General features: G+C 40.4%; 1 protein-coding gene across 1 annotated transcript in view; it reads right to left on the bottom strand.

Annotated features, from left to right (window-relative positions):
- PLCG2 (phospholipase C gamma 2) overlaps positions 1–19,034 on the bottom strand; it is a 63,600-nt gene that overhangs the window by 26,562 nt on the left and 18,004 nt on the right. Inside the window, exons 3-10 of the mRNA XM_081871985.1 lie at positions 12,950–13,093; positions 11,704–11,797; positions 10,188–10,235; positions 5,655–5,739; positions 3,922–4,005; positions 3,571–3,614; positions 2,308–2,380; positions 994–1,095 (exon numbers count right to left, since the gene is read on the bottom strand). Of these exons, the coding sequence (XP_081728111.1) occupies positions 994–1,095; positions 2,308–2,380; positions 3,571–3,614; positions 3,922–4,005; positions 5,655–5,739; positions 10,188–10,235; positions 11,704–11,797; positions 12,950–13,093 (674 nt within the window). The remainder of the gene's footprint in view (positions 1–993; positions 1,096–2,307; positions 2,381–3,570; positions 3,615–3,921; positions 4,006–5,654; positions 5,740–10,187; positions 10,236–11,703; positions 11,798–12,949; positions 13,094–19,034) is intronic.

Raw genomic sequence — 19,034 nt, 5'->3', positions numbered from 1 at the left:
AATCTTGCACCCTATTCTTTAATTTTTCGAAGCTCTGCAGTCTCCAGTTGTCTCCTATTTTTTCTATCATTTCCCAATATTTTGGCCATCCGACCTCCATATTGAGTCTTTTTCTAGCCTTGTTATGGTTTTGATTATTTTAATTGTTAAGAGACCCTGGAAAGAGTAGTAGAGTTAAAGAGTACAAATTAAACTATTGAATTCACTGCCACAAGCTGTGATGGTGGAAACCAACTCACTGAACCACATCCATTGCCCTACTGGCTTGTGAAGGACAGGGTAGAAAATGGAGGCTTCCAACCCTTTTTGTTGTTGCTGTTAGACCACCTCCACGATGCTTTGGATCCAGTGGAACTAAAGTGGCCTCTGGTCTGACCCTGCTACAAAACACCACATTATGGAGCTGTCCTCTAGCTACTGCTGGTGGGAGAACCCCAACCAGCAGAGCCCTCCAAGCCAGCAGCACTCCTCTCCAGCAGCATAGCTGCAATAAGGCCATCTCCTAATTCCAATTCCCAGGCATCAACATGGGAGGGGGTGTGTACGATTGGGCTCTTAGGTGAATTTGAAAATAGGATTATACACACTCCAAGTCTAAACAAAATAAAAAAAATTCTTCTAGTAGCACCTTAGAGACCAACTAGGTTCGTTATTGGTATGAGCTTTCATGTGCATGCACACTTCTTCAGATACATGCACACAAAAGCTCATACCAATAACAAACTTAAGTTGGTCTCTAAGGTGCTACTGGAAGAATTTTTTTTTTTTTGTTTTGACTACAGCAGACCAACACGGCTACCTACCTACTGTAACTCCAAGTCTATTAAGGGCTACTACTACCTCCTGGCTGCAAGACGGTGCTTGCCTGCACATGCCCTACTGATCGCCTTCCCAGAGGCATCTGGTTAATCATTTGGGGAAATAGGATACTGAATTAGACAGGGCTCCTTTTTTGCTTATGTAGAAATGTTGAAAATAAAATAAATAACTTACCTCATCAACATACAGAAAGGGTTCATCCGTTTCTCTCATAGTGTCATCTACAAATTTAGACATCCGTTCTCTTACTTTACTAAGATCCTGTGCCCAAGATTCCTGAAAATTCAAGAGTATACAAGTGTACTAAAGATATATCTCCATATATCTCCATCGTTGATTCAAGTAATTAATGTGTGTGTTTCTTTTCAGGCACAGACCACCACAATAGAAATGAGCTGGTTTTGTCTGCAGTTGCAGGGGACTGAAAGCTCTTACAGCAGCTGATGGGAAACCTCAAACAGGGAGGGGGATCCCGTGCAGAACCAGAAGTTGCTGGACTATAGATTCCACCACTGATCATTCCCCATGGTGGCTAGGGTGGATGGGAGTTGGAGTCCAACAGTATCTGGAGAGCCACAGGTTCCCCATCCTTTACCTAAAGCAAATAAAATCAGCGTAATTCAAAAATACACATTGTTTTGGATAGCCTTGCCAAAACAAAACAGCTTTTAGCAAGCATTTTTTAAAAAACACAATGAGGATGTCTGCCTAATGTTAATAGGCAGAGAGCCCATTCCAGAGCATATATGCTGCCACACTGAAAGCTCAACTCCTCCCAGTTGTGGAGCAATGTTGTATGGCTTATTTAAGCGAGGTGATTGGCTGCAGCAACGTCTTTCATGTTATCCAAACACATGGCCATGTGAACCCATTAGTTTGGGTTCCATCCTCTGGAGCAACAGAAAACAAATCCGCTCCATCATCTAGCCTTCAAATATTTGATGAAGGCTATCAGATATTAGCACCACCTTCTATTTTCTACATAATACCATACACAACAACAAATTATCTGATTCTGTAAATTCATAGCTACTTCTATGTGCAAATTTGAGGCATCATCAGGTGAGATCCAGTGAGCCCCTGATACAAGTTTCATTCATGTGTGACCCTGATTTCTGCTCATTCCTGTCTGTGGCCTCCAAAGCCACATCTTACACCATTCTAGAGGGTCTCCCTGAATGAAGAAGATAGAAATGCCCCGTTAAGCATAGGAACACAGGAAGCTGCTTTATAATGAGTCAGACCATTGATTTACCCAGCTCTGTAAAAATGTCCATATTGACTGGCAGCAGTTCTCAGGGGTTTCAGAAAGAGTACATTCTCGGCCCTATCTGGAGGGAAGGGATTAAACCTCGGGCTGCCTGTATGCAGAACAGATGCTTTACCGGTGCCCTGCAGCCTTTCCCTCAAACCACGCTGTATCACTATATTACACTCATGCATATTTTCTTTTCATCTTGCTGATTATGATTTTTTGAATCATCTCACCTGCTGTTCATGTAGCAAAAATCTCTGAAAGTCGTGCAAGTGCACTGCTGAAGCATCTGGGCGATCTGTGTTTCTGCAACAGAAGGGAAAGGAAAAGAACAATTATAAAAACAACACAACCAAAATATGAGACCATGCCATACCAAATAAGAGAATTCTATCCTTTGAGGAAACATAATTAGGAAAATGAAACTGATAAATAATCCCAGTCACTGAGGATTTGAAATTATGTTTGCTGTCTTTATTCAACAATATTAATTTAGATATACTAGTATTATAAAAACTGGTTAAAGCACTGAATACTAGCTATATCTACCTGAACCTACTGTACCTACATGATCTTAACATACGGGATGCAGGACTCAAAAAAGCAGTCTGCATGAAAACTAACAAACTGGGCTCTGTAACAACATATGCAAATATGAACTAAGAATTGTTTATCTACTTAAGAAATTGAAAAAGAGTAGTTATGCTATTCTTGAAGCACACAACAATGGCACAGAGTACTGTGGTACGCTGATTAATGAGTCTAATCTTGATTAGATTAGGAAATCTCATTTATACACAAACTACTTCATCTACAAAATACAACTGTAGTCATTGGCTTGGTAGAGGCACAGTATTTCTCAGTCTGTTAACTAAGAGTAAGAGATTGAAAGTAATCTGGAATTTCCCACTCCCTCCCTCCCTCCCTTTTTTTGGTATTCATTATGGCGTGGTACTCAAACATCTGTACCAAAGTTAATGCTAATCATGGTTCCCTTTAGTGAGATATTACTAACAGCTTCTGTGTACTGTTCTTATGGGCATTTACTAATCCTTGACAAAAACATCCTCAGGTCATTTACAAAAGACTGTCAAATGAAAACAAAATGTCAAACTTCACACAGGAGTTATTTTTCATTTGCAGACTGGTGATGAAATTATTGTTACAGTTTATGAGTGATACAGTAAACCCACCCACCCACTCATAATCGTAGCTCGCTGCTTAATATATTATGAAAAACAATCACTTCTTGGTAGTGGTGCCCTCCCTGTGGAATACCTTGCCTTCAGATGTCAAGGAGATAAAGAACTACATAACTTTTAGAAGGCATCTGAAGGCAGCCCTGAATCGGGAAGTTTTTAGTGTTGGGAGGGGTATAAATAATAAAATTATCATTATCATTATTATTATTAGCATTGTCATCACATCCCAACAAGCTTCATATCCAATAACTTAAAGCACAAATGTGGACAAAGCTGCATGACAAGACATCTCACCCTAGAAGAAACATAGTGGAATCCTTCTTGAACTCATCAAGAATCTGGGGAAGGAAACAATGACAAACAAAGCATGTAAACTTGCTCATTCAAGTAAAAGTTTCTTCATTCAGGTACTTCCTAATTCTGCAAAACACATTCACCCTTCCCTATTCTCTCAAGATAGTACAGATTTTCTCCTCTTAAAGAGACAACTACGCTTCTCAATCTTCAAAACTGAAAGAAAGGAACTAACACAACATGCTTGTATGTGATGGGACAGGGAAGGCCTGCATTCTAGGAAAGTATTGTATTCAAGTTACAACACAGCATGATAACTAAAGGGGAAGTAATATGGGATAAGAGCTTTACCAATTTCTGTTGCTCAAACATTATTTTCTTGTAGAACAGATGAAATTGCTCAAAGCTAAGTTCTTCTTTAACAGCTTTTATTTCCTGTAAGGAGGAAGGGGAACAAGCAATGACACCAAGTTTAGTTTTCTCCAAAGGCTGTATCCATATAAAACACAAATCTCAAAACATTATAAATGAATTCAACTGTTTTAATTTTGTAGATTAGGAACCAAGAGAAATGTAATTGTATGCAATGTATAACAATTTAAACAGAGAAAGCATCTCATACTGGATTCTCTGGTCTTTTCAAGCTCTTTTTCTATAAAACATTGACCTTTCCCCCTGCCTAATAAAAAGAAAAGCTGCACTCTGAAAATCATTGGCGTTGATCTTAGTAAATGTTCCACAATCTGAATATGGAAAGATAAAGGAGGAACCATTGGGTCAGGGTGCTTATCCTTAAGAGCACCATTTACACCAGGCCAGATGTCAATGGACTACAGGTTCTATCATTCCTGACTTTGCTGGCTGAGACTGATGGGAGTTGATGCCCAAAAATATCTGGAGAGCCAGAGGTTCCCCATCCTTAATATGTACAGTAGTACCTCGGGTTAAGAACTTAATTCGTTCTGGAAGTCCGTTCTTAACCTGAAACTGTTCTTAACCTGAGGTACCACTTTAGCTAATGGGGCCTCCCACTGCCGCCATGCCGTGATTTCTATTCTCATCCTGAAGCAAAGTTCTTAACCTGAAGCACTATTTCTGGGTTAGCGGAGTCTAACCTGAAGCGTCTGTAACCCGAGGTACCACTGTGCTGATAACTCTACATAGCAAACACAATTAACCCTTTAACTATAACCTCTCTTGAAATATAATATAATGAAGGGAAAAGGTACACAGACATTTTAAATTAGTAAACAAATGGGACTGAAAACGTGAAATATATAGTTCTTTTTTCCAAAGCCAGAGTATACATAAAAGTTCTGCTGGTGATAAAACTGGAAGCAGAGCAATGGAAGCAACTGGAAGCAGAGCCTCTAGCTTGGTAGATAAATACATCTGTCCTACTACTCCCCAAACTGCAAGTATATCCATTTCCCTCATACCACCAGCAAATATTCCGAGCAACAGGGGGGCAGTGCACAGACACTAACTGTTTTCCACTGGGGCAATGAAGCAATCAGCAAGGGAGAGGGAATTGGGCCCTGGAGACAAGCATTCTGCTGTATGTTTCCTTGAAGTCCAATTCTCCCGCAGACTTCCTTTCAGGAGCAATGGGAGGGCTGCCCGCATTGACACAGAAATAATCCAAAGGATTACACATCTGGAATCTAAGGAAGTTCATCCTCATTTCCCCTTCTCCAAAAAAGGGCCACAAGGAGGAAATAGCCCACAGAAATTTTCAGAAATCCCCCCTCTTGTATTCTAGTTTGGAAAAGAGTAATCTGTATCCAGCATTAGAGTTGGGAAGAATATTATCAGAGCAATGGGGCAAGGTTTTTACCTTTTGATGTTGCCACAAATGTAACAACAATTACTTTGGAGCCACATCAACTATAAAATAATATGGATGATGCAGTATATATATATTTATATATATGCAGGTTTGGGTGTCCTCGGGTGTCTTCCCGTGTAAAAGTTGGGGTGTCTAGGCGACGTTTCGACGAGGTCTCACTCGTCATCTTCAGGCTGGTGCTTTATATATATGCTATACACACCTGAGCACAAATATAGGATCAGCATATACTTACTGCAAACTTATCTTTCAGGAACTTCACACTGCTCACTTTGAAGTTTACCGATGGGAGAACAGTCTTCAGCTCTCTAAGGCTGATGCTGAAAGTCAGAGAACAAGTAGAGAGATGAACAGCAATGTTCTTGTAGCCAAACTGCATAGCACCAAGCCTTGTATTTCACCAACATGCAACTTAAATGACAGAAAATGGCAGAAAAAGGTCTCTGGTTCAACCCTTTGCATCTCCAGCTGAAAGAATCAGAGACAGACCTTGATATTCTGCTGCCAGAGTAGAAACTACTAAGCAAGATGAACCAATTCTCAGATTTGGTATAATGCATCAGCCTCAAGGTCAAACAAGTGTGAAAAAAGTGTGCAACTTTTCTAACCTTTTTTAAAAATTAAAACGTTATTGCAGAGCATTATGAATTTGTTCAGATCAGTGGGCTCCACCCTGTGGGAAGTCAGCTTGGGTGCTTTGGGTTGAAAAAACAGTCAACAGAAAAACCTTTAAAATGTCACCTCTGCAGCAATTAATTCATTAGCTTGAAGCTTAGATTAACATAACTTTTTCAAAACAGGAATGTGTATGACATAGTAAAGGGAGCTGCCTCAAGTCCGAAGTTCATACTTAAACTGCAATGTTTTTGCCACCCTAAGCAACATAGGCTTTACTTTACTGATGAAACTAGCCTTGATCTCACACAGCTAGATGTTGGAACAGAAATTATAACAAAGGAGTCTGTAGTAAGCAGGAAAGACTCGTGTTACTCATTTACAAATCTCTCTCTCTCTGACACTAGTCCTCCTTTTGATATACCATAACATTTTAATGGCATGCTGCTTTGATTTCAGACTTATCCTGCCAAAAAACTTCCACCCTGGAAGTATTCTACATATACAACTTGTACCAACTACCCTTTGAAAACCCCATTTACCAAAAAATGGAGACAGAGCACTCTGTAGACTTGACTAAAACTAAATTGCTATTAGCACAGTCTACACACCACATTCAATGGTTTATCAAAATGAGGTTGATCTTCCTAGATTTTAACCACCGCAGTAGTGTGCAGGAGAAAAAACGACAACCCCTGGCTTAGCACTATGCCAGAACTGGAGCCCATGGTCTGTTTAGCGCCAAACAAATCACAATCTGTAGCCAAGGTTTGTTCTGGTCATGGCTTGTTTAGACCACCATCACTAATTCAGTTGCAACATTCAGCTAGAGATTGTGCTTGTCGCTCCTGCACAGTACCAGGGAGGAGCAAATGGGGCAAAATCAATGCATTCACAGCAAACCATTAACTATGGTTTATTTGTGACATTTGAATGGTGCCAGTGTCAGAGAAACAGTACAATGACTATGCAACTGTAAAATGCAGGTGTTAAAGTACTCTCAAAACACAGAACCAGACAACTTTGGCTCCCTGCCTTTCCCAGCAAGTCCCTAATCTAGGGATTCAAGAACTAGGGGTGTTTGAAGCTTCTTTAATATTTAATTATAGGAATTTGTGGCTAGATCTCATGATTGCAGAGAAAAGCAATTGGTAGTGGCACCCTCCCTGTGGAACGCCCTACCTTCAGATGTCAAGGAGATAATGAATTACATTTTTAGAAGACATCTGAAGGCAACCCTGTATTGGGGGTTGTTGTTTTTAAAAAAATGCTTGCTGTTTTTTATGTTTTTAGATATGCTGTAAGCCACCCAGAGTGGCTGGGGAAACCCAGTTGGATGGGCAGGGTATAAAAAATTATCATCATCATCATCATCATCATCATCAAAATGTGTAAGATGTGTCTTAGAAACCAGATTTCAGCAATCAGAGAGCTCAGTGTTGGTGCCTGTACTACTCTCTGACTTTGTGTCTGAGATATTTCCTGTCAATATAATTCCATTATACACTTGCTGAATTTTAATTTAAGGTAGGTGGACTTTGACACTGCATTCATCTTAGTCTGAATACAACTTTAATGTTGAAAAGGAAGTGGCCTTTGAATTCTAAGTAAGCCCTCACATTACCCTCTCAGTTACCTCTGCTTTTCCATATTCAGTCTCCTATCAACTCAAAGGGCAAGAGAGTGAAATGTTAAAAATAATCTGGGGGGGGGGATAGATACTACATATGCATATTTCCACTTTCCCAACACTTAATGTAGCTTGCATAAGATTTGTTCCACTAAAGATCTCCTGCACATCACAATACTGAATTTGAATACTGGTCCAATTAGCCCAATACTGACTGACAGCAGCTCCCCCAAGTCTTGGGCAAAAATCTTTCTCAGACCCACTACTAACAGATCATTTAAATGGACACGCCAAGGTCTGAACTTAGGATTTTACACTTGCTAAGCATGCACCTCCTGATCAACTATCAGGATTCTGAGGGTTCAAACCAAGTTCATGTTTTTCCCTGCTAAATTTGGAGCCCAAAAAGCAATGCTACCAGTTCTCTCTTCCTTAATCTTGGGATAACATCAGCTGTGTTGCTGTTCCATGTTGTGAACAAAACACAGCAAAAAGGATTTAAGGTCAGATAGGGCACATTTATGGCAACTGCAAAGGCTCTGCTGCTCCAAGGATCTCCCATGCATCACAACCCTTCCTTATTGTGGTGTTTTATATCTAAACACAGGTGCCAGCACAGCTGCCATCAAATAAACAGGCTGCAGTTGGCACTTTGCCCTTCTTCCGAGAGAAAAATTCAACCTTAGTCATAAAAATTCTCTTGCTGAATAACCTGACCCTGTTGCTGCCACATACTACTAACAGAAGCTACATGCACTGAGATGCATTGATCAATCATTTACAACTTCCAGAGGGGTAGTTGTATTAATCTCTTGCAGCAAAATTGCCTACAAGTCTTACTGCATCTTAAGGACTTAGAGACTGAGGGCTCATCCAGACTTCATTTTCTGCCACATTTCTAGGCATAGGTCCGTATTTTAAAGCTCTATGTCCAAGTGGTAGTGGTTTTTTGGTTTTGTTTTGGTCCTGGCACTTCCCTGGGCCATTTGCTCTGATTCAGTGGTAAAACATGGGTTTTCCCAGGGAAAGCACCAGGACCAAAAAAAGCCCGCTTGGACATGGAGCTTCAAAGTGCAGACCTATGCCTAGAAAGTGCAGCACAAAGGGAAGTCTGGGTGAGCCCTAATTATGGCATAAAGTAACCTATCCATCTGTAAAAGTGCTGCAGTACTCTTTGTTGATCAAGCATTGACAAACTGTGTCAGCTATTTGGTAGATCATGATTCTACTGCTGGTCCAATATTTCAGCTTCTCTTCCCAAACATCACTGAACACTAATTTATGGCAACATCCCCCAGTCTGCCTTACTTAAGATGTCCAAACCAAACTTCTCATGTGCATTTTCAGTCCCTTCCCATCCTTCTATGTCTGTTCCAAATTTGCATGAGCCACTTTGCAAGGCTTCCACCAACTTGCCACCTGGTCAAAGGGATAACTATTGCAGGCCACAATAACAGTAAGTTTTGCCTTCATTATAAACATACATTGGTTTTATATCAGTTTAATTATCATCATGACTCCTACACCACAATCAGAAAATTGCAGTGTGTGGAGGTGCCAAGAATCTTGCTGGAAATTCCTAGCCCACCACCACTAGTTTCCTTGGAATATGAAATTACTACTAAACCAATTTAAATTCTGTGGTACATATATGCCCTTAGGCTTTAACAATGTAAACCCTCTTCAGATCTTCACTCTGAATGGGTGAATGGGCAAGTGAAACTCCCTTGATGACAACCAGGCACCTTTCCCAGCCAATGCATTATAGGAGGTAGTCTGCAGGGGCTGCCTTACTAGCATGTAGGGCAGGAATAGGCAAACTCGGCCCTCCACTTTTTGAGACTACAATTCCCATCATCCCTGACCACTGGTCCTGTTAGCTAGGGATGATGGGAGTTGTAGTCCCAAAACATCTGGAGGGCAGAGTTTGCCTATGCCTGGTGTAGGGTTTTCAGAATGGGGGGTCCTCACTACAAGTGTTGCTGATTGCCTTTCATACATTCAAAAGGAACATCTAAAGAAGACTATACACAATCAGGAAAACTACTCCTCATATGATGGGAGACTTTCAGATCACACCACCACCCATCTTTGGTGCAGGCTGCAAAAACAGGATGCAATAATCAACTATGGATTTGCTCAAGAGCAACCACACCCCTATTCAGGCCTGATTTCTGTAAGAGTTCAATATGCATGCCTACATATATATATTACTGTACAGTAGTACCTTGGGTTAAGAACTTAATTCGTTTTGGAGGTCTGTTCTTAACCTGAAGCACCACTTTAGCTAATGGGGCCTCCTGCTGCCGCTGCGCCGCTGCTGCACAATTTCTGTTCTCACCCTGAAGCAAAGTTCTTAACCCAAGGTAATATTTCTGGCTTAGCAGAGTCTGTAACCTGAATGTATGTAACCTGAAGTGTATGTAACCCGAGCTACCACTGTACTGATATCCCAATTAAAAAGTCGCAAACAAAGACAGACCCAAGCACAAACAATGCAGACACTGAAGACAGCAGTTTTACCTGTTTCTTCTGGACTGATCCACAGAGTAAATCAGTTTTCTGAGCCAGCTATAAGGAACACATAAGACACAGCACTGGTAAGTTTTATGAAGAACTAAACAAACTCATTCAGCAATTTTGGCTTCAGTGCAGATAAAAGGGAGCAGAATTGCCTCTTCATTCTGTTATCAGTTTTTCATTTGCAGGAGTTGGAGAAAAACAAACAAACAACAGCAGCAATTTAAATTATTTCTTCCTATTTACATGGGTCTTCCAGCCCTCTTTCTGCTCTTCTCCTCTTTGTACAAAAGAGGTGCTAACTAGGAAAACCAACTCATGTCATGTAAGAAACAATACTGCAAATATTACACATGATGCCAATGACCTGGTTCACACGTAACATTAAAACATAGTTAAAATAAACAATGGTTTGTGTGAATAAGCAGTGTGCTGCCAGAACAGGCGCTTTGCTCCTCCACTGCTGCCAGGAAACAAGCCATCATCATGAGCACAAGCCAAAGTCTGTTCTTGCCTTACCATTTATGACTTGCCTGGGGGGAAATAAACCCAAAGACCATACCATGTTTCCTGGCATGGAGAAGTGAAACGCCTGTGACTTGAGAAGCACATTACTCATTCATGTTAAACCATAGTTTATTTTCAGTATGCTTGACATGATGTGTGAACCAGGTGAATGACAGGGATTTAGATCAGGGCTGCATTGGAGGTCAAAATTCCACCCCACCCCCCATGTTTTCTCTCTGTGTCACCCCCAGAGAGCATATTCAGAGAGACATTTTGAAACAGGAAAAGGGACAGGAAAAGGGATTAACTCCCATACCTGCAGCACCATGGGCCCAATCCAAATCACCCTCCAAAACTATATTTACCACTTCAAGGAAAACGAGAGCTCCACAAACCTATTGCTCACTGTCTCAAGTCCGAGTCTCTATGTGAGCTGAGGGCCAAAGGGCCACTTCAATTATTTTATTTCTAGGTGTACGCCAGATGGTTTTCAGTGCTAAAATGTACACCGAAAAATATGAATGTCACAAATATATACACCTTTGCATATATTTACACCATGCAAGTATGTTAATCAGGGAGATGTGACAGGCTGTAGATCAGAAGAACGCACAGGTTTGTCACTGTGCAGCCAGCCCCAAATTTAAAGTACAAAATGCTCTTGGTGCAAGTCCACTAGTTACAATTCCTGCTATCCCATGTCAATTTGTCCAAAAGGCTAATTCATGGAATCATAGAGTTGGTAGCAATCCCCAATGCCTGTTTGGAGTGCAGAAGACCCGAAGTTCAATCTCTGGCATGCCCAGGTCAGGCTGAGAAAGGTTCCAATCTGAGACCCTGGAGCTTCCTATGTTCCTAAAATAATTTAGCATTCTTCAGTACCAAGTACAGCACACATGGCGTAGCACATTAAGAAGTTGTTACTGCCTTTCTTACCCTGTGGAATTAATTGAATTCCTAAACTCTTAAATTCCTATCATAAGAAAAATGGGAAATGGTTCCTTCCACATACCTCTCTGTAATTGCTGGAGTGGAAGCATTCACTGCTTCTTGATGCAAGATATTCAAGCCACACAGCCATTTGTCAGCATCATCCTTTGAGTCAGCTGCAAAATTAAATGGTATGTGAAGGAACACTCAATCAGGAAGAAGGCAGGTTGAACTTTTTCAACTGCACTGCTTTATAACGCAAACCCATAATGCTGAAAGAAACTGTCTGCATGCACCTGAAAGCTAGCAAGAAATAGTAAAATCTCACCAAAAAGGCATCCCTTTAAAAAAGAATGGCACTAAAAGTTAGGATTTTTAAAGCTTCAGAAGGAATAATTATGGATATATGCAAATGATTTTCATTCTGTAGCACAGAGTTAATGCATATGTGCTTTCTGCTTCCTCAATATTCCACATATCCCTTGAAATGAACATAACTTCTAAACATCAGAGCATGGTGTGTACATTCTCAGACTTCTTGATAGTCTGCAATATTCTAGGATGACATGCTCCCTTCCTAGTCACCCAAATACTGTGCACAGACATTAGTGTTGTTATATAGGATGTGTCCACAGAGTCTCAGATAGATTAAATATAAGGTTAAATCAGAATAAGAAATTAAGTATGTTTTTTAAAGCTCTGGATAATCTGAGTTATCTATTTAACCCCTTCCTCAACAACCTACCCTGGTCATTTAAAACTTCTCAGTAATACACTGTGTTTGACTTGTGCTAATCAAAACAGTAAAAATTCGCGGGGGAAATGCCCATGACATTATTTATTTGTTGATGCTAAGCTGGCATTAGACAAAACAAGTTTGTACCAGTGAAAGAAAACACTTAACCTTGAAATGAAGATGCTCAACAGCTGCCTACCACATTCAGTAAGAGTACTTCCATTTTCTTAGTTTTAACCACTCAGCTTTTAATCAAGCCTTGAAGTGAGCCAGGCTGCTTTCCAAGGAAGAAACTTGTCAGAGCTAAGGGCCAAGCAGTGGCATATATTAATTCACAAAACACAACCTAACTAAGTGTATGCAGCGTTTTTGGTACTTATTTGCAAGGCTACTTCATCTTATAAGACATGGAGAAGTACACACAGAGAAGAGAAAACAGAGTAGAAGGAGAGGTGAATGGAATAGAAAAGAACTTTTAAAACTCGGTTACATTTGAGAATATGGATTAAGAGGATAAACTAAAGACAACATGGAAGAGGTGGTGTTTTCATCCCTGATCATAAAAAGAGAAATCCAAAGAAAACACATTTACCTGCTAAGCTTAAGGTGTTGAGAACAAACTGAGTACCATAGAAAATAGTAAAACAAACGTCATCTTTTTGCCGTGCTGCTTTCCCCCGCTCAAAATCCTTTGAGTTTTTTCCTGGTCGGATTTCCTTTATTTCCATCAAATCCACTGAAAAGAAAAACATAACTGTCAACTGAACATATGCTCTCATGCAGAGAATGAATGACTGTTTGCTTACTTAGACACTAGTTTATAAATTGCTTGTAGTTTATAAACTGCAATGTCAGCATGAAGAAATTGTTCCCTAATAAACTGCGGAAAAGAAAGCAAAAAGAGCACAAGTTAATTTGCAGTATTCCTCAGTTTAACAAATGGAGAGAAAGCAGAGGATTGCACAGGAATAGCTGAAGAGGCATCCTGCTGAAAGGATAAATTGGTTTATTAGATTTCTTTCCTGCCCTTCTTCTCAAAGAAGCCACTTAACCTTGCCCCTCACCCACTTGCTTTCCAGAATCCCTTATTCTGACCACACTATGGCATTTCACTGGCATATTTTTGCACCGGCACTGCTCCAATAATTCATGGTAATGAGGCACAAAGGTCAGTGACCCCCTTCTCACTCACCACCAATTCTATACCCTGGGGAGGCCAGTCCATTAGGGCAAATGGGGAACTGCCCCACCAACCTCAGTCTTGGTTCCTCAAGCCTACCTGCCTTCTTACTTACAGCCAGTCCAAGGGATGGCCCCTGGCTGTCAACTTCCTTCTTAGTCTCAGCGTTTCCCTTATAGAACCCAGCAAGGATGAGAATGGAGGCAAGACTAGAATTGGTGGGCTCTGCTTGTCATTGGCCCTACATACTGTTGGCTACCTGCCAATCCTAATGGGACATCGCTGTCTGCACTCCCCAAAAACATTTGTTGAAAAGTTTTCATCACAGCCATGAGGAACCTTATTTCCTTAGTGAAAAGCTGGTGTTAAAACTGCAGCACTGTTCCAAGTTTCAGGAAGCCTGCAAAAATTGAGAACTGGTATGTCTCTCTCTTGCGTTCTACAACTTGCTAAAGCAGGCACAGGCAAACTCCGGCCCTCCAGATGTTTGGGACTACAATTCCCATCATCCCTGACCACTGGTCCTGTTAGGGAAAGAAATTTCAATTTACCCAAAACACAAGTAATGTGCATTCTTCTGATAAAACACTTATTTTGTAAATTGAGGAAGTGGTTTCATTCCGCTTTGCAGGCTGGATACAAGAACTGATGGCTGCTTCTACTTATTTCTTTACAGGTCAAGGGTTACTGTTAACCTTTCTACATGTGGAGTAAAAAAATAATTGTACCTCTGTCACTCAAATGTGTTTATTGAGCCATACCACAGTTTGTTCCAGTTTGTTAATGCTGAGCATAATTCAGATTATTCACATAATGTAGTGGTACAAACATTAAAGGCTCACCTTTTGGGATTATTCAGCTCTAATGAACGTTGCATGTTTAAGAAAATCAGCAAAATGTGATGAAATAGGGCATTGGGGTTTTTTTGTTATTATACAAAAAGCAACAACAAAAAGCAAATTGGCTTTTTACAGGGAAAGCCTCAATAACAGACCATTTGCTTTGCAAGCAGAACGTCCCAGTTTCACTTTCCAGCAGCTCTTCCATCAGAAACTCTGGAGAGTCATGGCCCGTCATGTACTGAGCTAGGTGGACTAATGGCTTAATTTGTGTGTCCCTATAGCTGCCTTAAGCAGAAACTATGCATGCCTGTTGCTGCCCTGCATTGCATTGCATGCAGAGGCACAAGGGGGCAAGGGGAGTATGTTCATTCATAGTACCTCCCTGCCCCCATTTTAGCCTTGTCCCCCTGCTGTATAAATGAATCTGCAATAAAATCCGGAAGAATGTGGGAGATTCCAATATTATCATCATCTTCATCACCATTTATTAAATATCTATACCACCATTCATCCGAGCATCACAGGGTGGTTTACAATACGAGCATCCTAAAATACATCTAATCTAGTCCTAAAGACAGGACATGGTTCATTTTTAATGCATGCTTCGATAGATGTGAGCGTTGTCTCTTTAAAAGGAAATATTCTGACATGCAAAGGATGAATTGAGCAAGTAATCCAAGGTGGTTGTGGTGTTCTAATCACTCAAAATGAAAATAGGTACTGTTAATGGCAGGGGCAAGTGACATGAATCTTTTTCCAGAAAAAGTTAGCTGGGCGCAATTCTTACTGAAATAAATGGAATTTGAATTAGTCATGACTAATCTGTCCTATTAATTTCAATGAGACATAAACATGGAAGTCTCCTGGACTGGGGCTGTTTCTCTGTAGTAGTGATGCAAAAAACAAGATATTCCATAGTCACAGGGTAGGTCAAATCTAAAATAAATGAAGATGGCTACCTAGGGCATCTGAATTTAAGAGGTGCTACTCTATTCTGGAAAATGCTGTAGTGTAGTCATTTTGAAGACTGTGGGGTTTTGTTTTTTCAGAGAAGGAACTTGACTCTTATTTCCACTCCTCAACCTCAGAAAGGTTGGAAAGTGTGCAAATCAGAAGCACAAAATTAAAAAGCCTTTGTTTCCTTTTGCAAATCTGCCTTACTGTCCTCAAGGGCAAAAACAATGGCTTCATTCTTACATTTTACCATTTGGTTTTTGACTATCAAATAAACCCTAGGATGCAACACAAAGATCACATGATGCCAATTCTGAAGCAGTCTCAAAAGTAAATGGGATACACATCTGATTAAAGCAATGTAACATTTATCTTCAGAAATAAAGCTGAAAATGTGATATACACAATAAATTAAAAGCTACAGTATTTCTTCTAGAGGAGAAGCACATAATTTTACAAACACATAATTTTAGTGCAACAAAATTTATTAAGGATTTCCAGGACTTAAAATACAGACTGCTAACATCAAGGTTACATAAGGGCTGTGTGTCCAAAGACATAATGCCACGTGCATTTAGTTGGAGGCACTGCAACGAAACCACAGAGTTTAGAAAAATATAGACCCCACACAGCAGCTATAATTTCTCTAACCACAGCCATAGCTTAGTAAAACAAGAAGTCTTAAGTTTGAACACATGCATTTTAAATTCAAATGTTCACTATAAAACAACAAAGTGTCTCATGGCACTTCAAAGACTTACACAACCATTATGCATAAGCTTCTGTGTAGCACAGTCCATCAGATGCATGAGTGTTACCTTGAGTTTCAGGTTTAAATGGAACACATGAGGGGGTTGTAATCAGCAAGCTCAGAAGGAAATGAAATGCAGAAATGCACAGATGGTGATAATTAGATTCTTAACAGTAGCTATTCACAAAAACCAACAGATAGAGACATATTGCCATCAATAAGCCAATTAAAAAAACATGTCATGATAAGATTATTGTGCTCATTCAGTCCATAAGTGATAGCACTGAACCTCTTGATGTATTGCAATTCAGTGGTTTTACACTGCACTCTACCTTTGAATTTCCTCAGTTCCACTGTGGTCACTTTACAGTCAGTTACAAAGCGTCCTGGAAGGTTGAAATGCACCCCCCCCACACACACACACCCGTTTCTCCATATTGTCATTTTTAATGCAGATTTCTGTTCACATAGAGAATGGTCTATATTTGTTCTACACAGAATGCTAATAAGAGCAGTGCTAGCAGATGATGGCATATATCACACTGGAAAATAAACAAGTAAACTAACCCCTGGTTTTGTGGATGGCATTATTAGATCCTGTAATAGTGTTGCCAGAGTAGAGAGGGCAACACATCTGGCATCTGGATCTGCCGCAGGGTCTGAGCCAGTCCCTGTATCTGTTATGTGAACTGCAGTTGCTGGTAAGCAGGTGTTTGGCGCTATAGATCACTGGCCTTTAGATCACTAATAATACATTTGATGGGCTTTAATTGGGAACTATAGTACCAGCCCTGTCAATCAAGTTTTTTTTATATATGTTATTTTCACCAGTTTGAATCTTTCAGAATGAAATCTAGTGAATTTGCTAAATTATGCAACATTCTCAAATCATATTTCAACGAAAATGGTAGCTTGCCCTGCTTTATTCCATACAGCAATAGACTACAGTAGGCCTGAAGTGGGCAACTGATTTCCTTTGCAAGGGAAATATTCCTTTGGAGGTATACTATGGTGAACAAAGTCAGAACTGATGAGGGGCAGAGCCAGAGAGACAAGTATTCTGGGCTAACTAATCTGGAATAAAGGTCACCCCGCTACAATTTTCACCATGGCTACCTCTTATTAGAATTCGCAACACTACGCAGCTCTGCTTATAACGAAGTTCCACTGGGGTAGTTAGGTTCACTCTCAATGAAGCTCAGAGAGGGATTTTTAAGAATAAAACAGACCAGTACAGCTCCTGCTTTAAAAAGCAAATGCAAGTTACACTCAAATCTGTAAAAAGTGATTGTGGGTGTGAATGCTTTGTTCCTCATTCACCCACGCACTCCCCAGCAAAAACTGGTAGGCGTCTGCCGTGTGTGTGTGTCTACACACATGGCAAAAGTAAACCAATTCTTCTCAAATAGCCGGGGTGATGGTGGTGCAGGGCAGGAGACAGAGAAGGCGGCACACAACAAGGAAAATAGTGAAACATACTTCAATTTATTTCTCTCAAAAAACTGTTCAGTCCATCCAGACTGAAACTACACAGAAAGAAAAAACAACCACCTTTTAAAAGCCAAGGAAAATGAGGAGAAAACAAACAGGAAGGAAGGAAGGAAGGAAGTCTGATGGGATGGAAGAATGGAGATGCTTCAGGAAGCACATAAAATGAGATAGGGGGCCACATGCAGCTCACAGTCTGTTGGTTGTCCAATTTTGCACCTGCAGATATCTCCACCCACTGCAGAAGCCTCAGAAGATCAGCTACCAATATGGAAGCCCATTGTCTGGGTGACACTCAGGAAGACCAATAAATGGGTAGAGATATGGAGATAGAAGGCTGATCTAATGCAGATAAACAGGGGTAGGTTCACCACTGTTTTAATCATACTGACAATATTGGCTTGACCTCAATTATACACACACACCCTTTCAGAACCTGTACCATTAAGCCACCTTGGTCTTCTCCCTTTTGCGAGGCCATGCCAGCCTTCCACAGCCCACACCCAATCAGTTTCAATTCATAAGTAAGGGGATGGGGAGGGGAAGGATTTTTTGGACAGTAAAACCAGTCAACAGAAGTGCTTTTCAGCCTTATGTCCAAGGCAGGGTATTAATTTTGAAAAATAATAATAGAAAAGGAAGGCTGCCTAGAATATGTCCAAACCAAACCTATTTGCAGAGTACATTTAGAGAATTATAGCTAACTTCATTTAGCCCTTCCCCTGACTGACCATAAACAGGAAGTCTGGCCTAGGTGAGTGAGCATTAAAGCAGAGGAAATGAACAGTTCAAGAGACCTGCAAGCAGTTAGAAGGCCACATTTGTTGATTTTTTCATCTGACCACAGACACCCAGTTGAAGAAACAAAATGGTGCACCCAAGACGAACCATGAATCAGAACATCTGTTTTAGATAAGAAAGTGAATAAAAGCCATTTTGCAAGAAATATTCAAATTAACACTCTCAAGTATCATAGCTTGGGCATTGGATCCTAGTGACTTTGGTTACAACCTAACAAGCTGGCAGGAAGCCACAATTTGTTTCACTATGGACACTATCTGTTTCACTATGACCGAACCCAAAAGCTACTGCATCATGACAGGTAAACAACCGTATCATTATTGAAATCAGGCTTTTGCATAACCACTATAAGAACAGGGACTGGAAGAGAGCTTTCAACACAGTCAAATAATTACAAAAGGAAAGAGGAATACTTCGGAAAAATAATTCAGAAAAATACTTTATGTATTGTGGTCAGCAGATAGTACGTAGCAGCTTTTAAATCAGACACTTTTGCCCTACTCACCCCTTAAAATAGAATTGTATCAGCCAGGACACACATCTGCAACCAGCCGGGCTGAAGGAAACAAACCAGCCTGCAAGTTAGACTTTCCATGACATTGACAGTTCTTCATATTCAAAGTCTGGCATCACCCTCATTACATAAAAAGAGGGAGATCAG

Source organism: Podarcis erhardii, assembly GCF_964252035.2.
Source record: "Podarcis erhardii genome assembly, chromosome: 7".
NCBI lineage: Eukaryota > Metazoa > Chordata > Lepidosauria > Squamata > Lacertidae > Podarcis > Podarcis erhardii.
The sequence above is the reverse complement of the archived record's forward strand: the minus strand, read 5'-3'. Positions and strand labels throughout refer to the sequence as shown.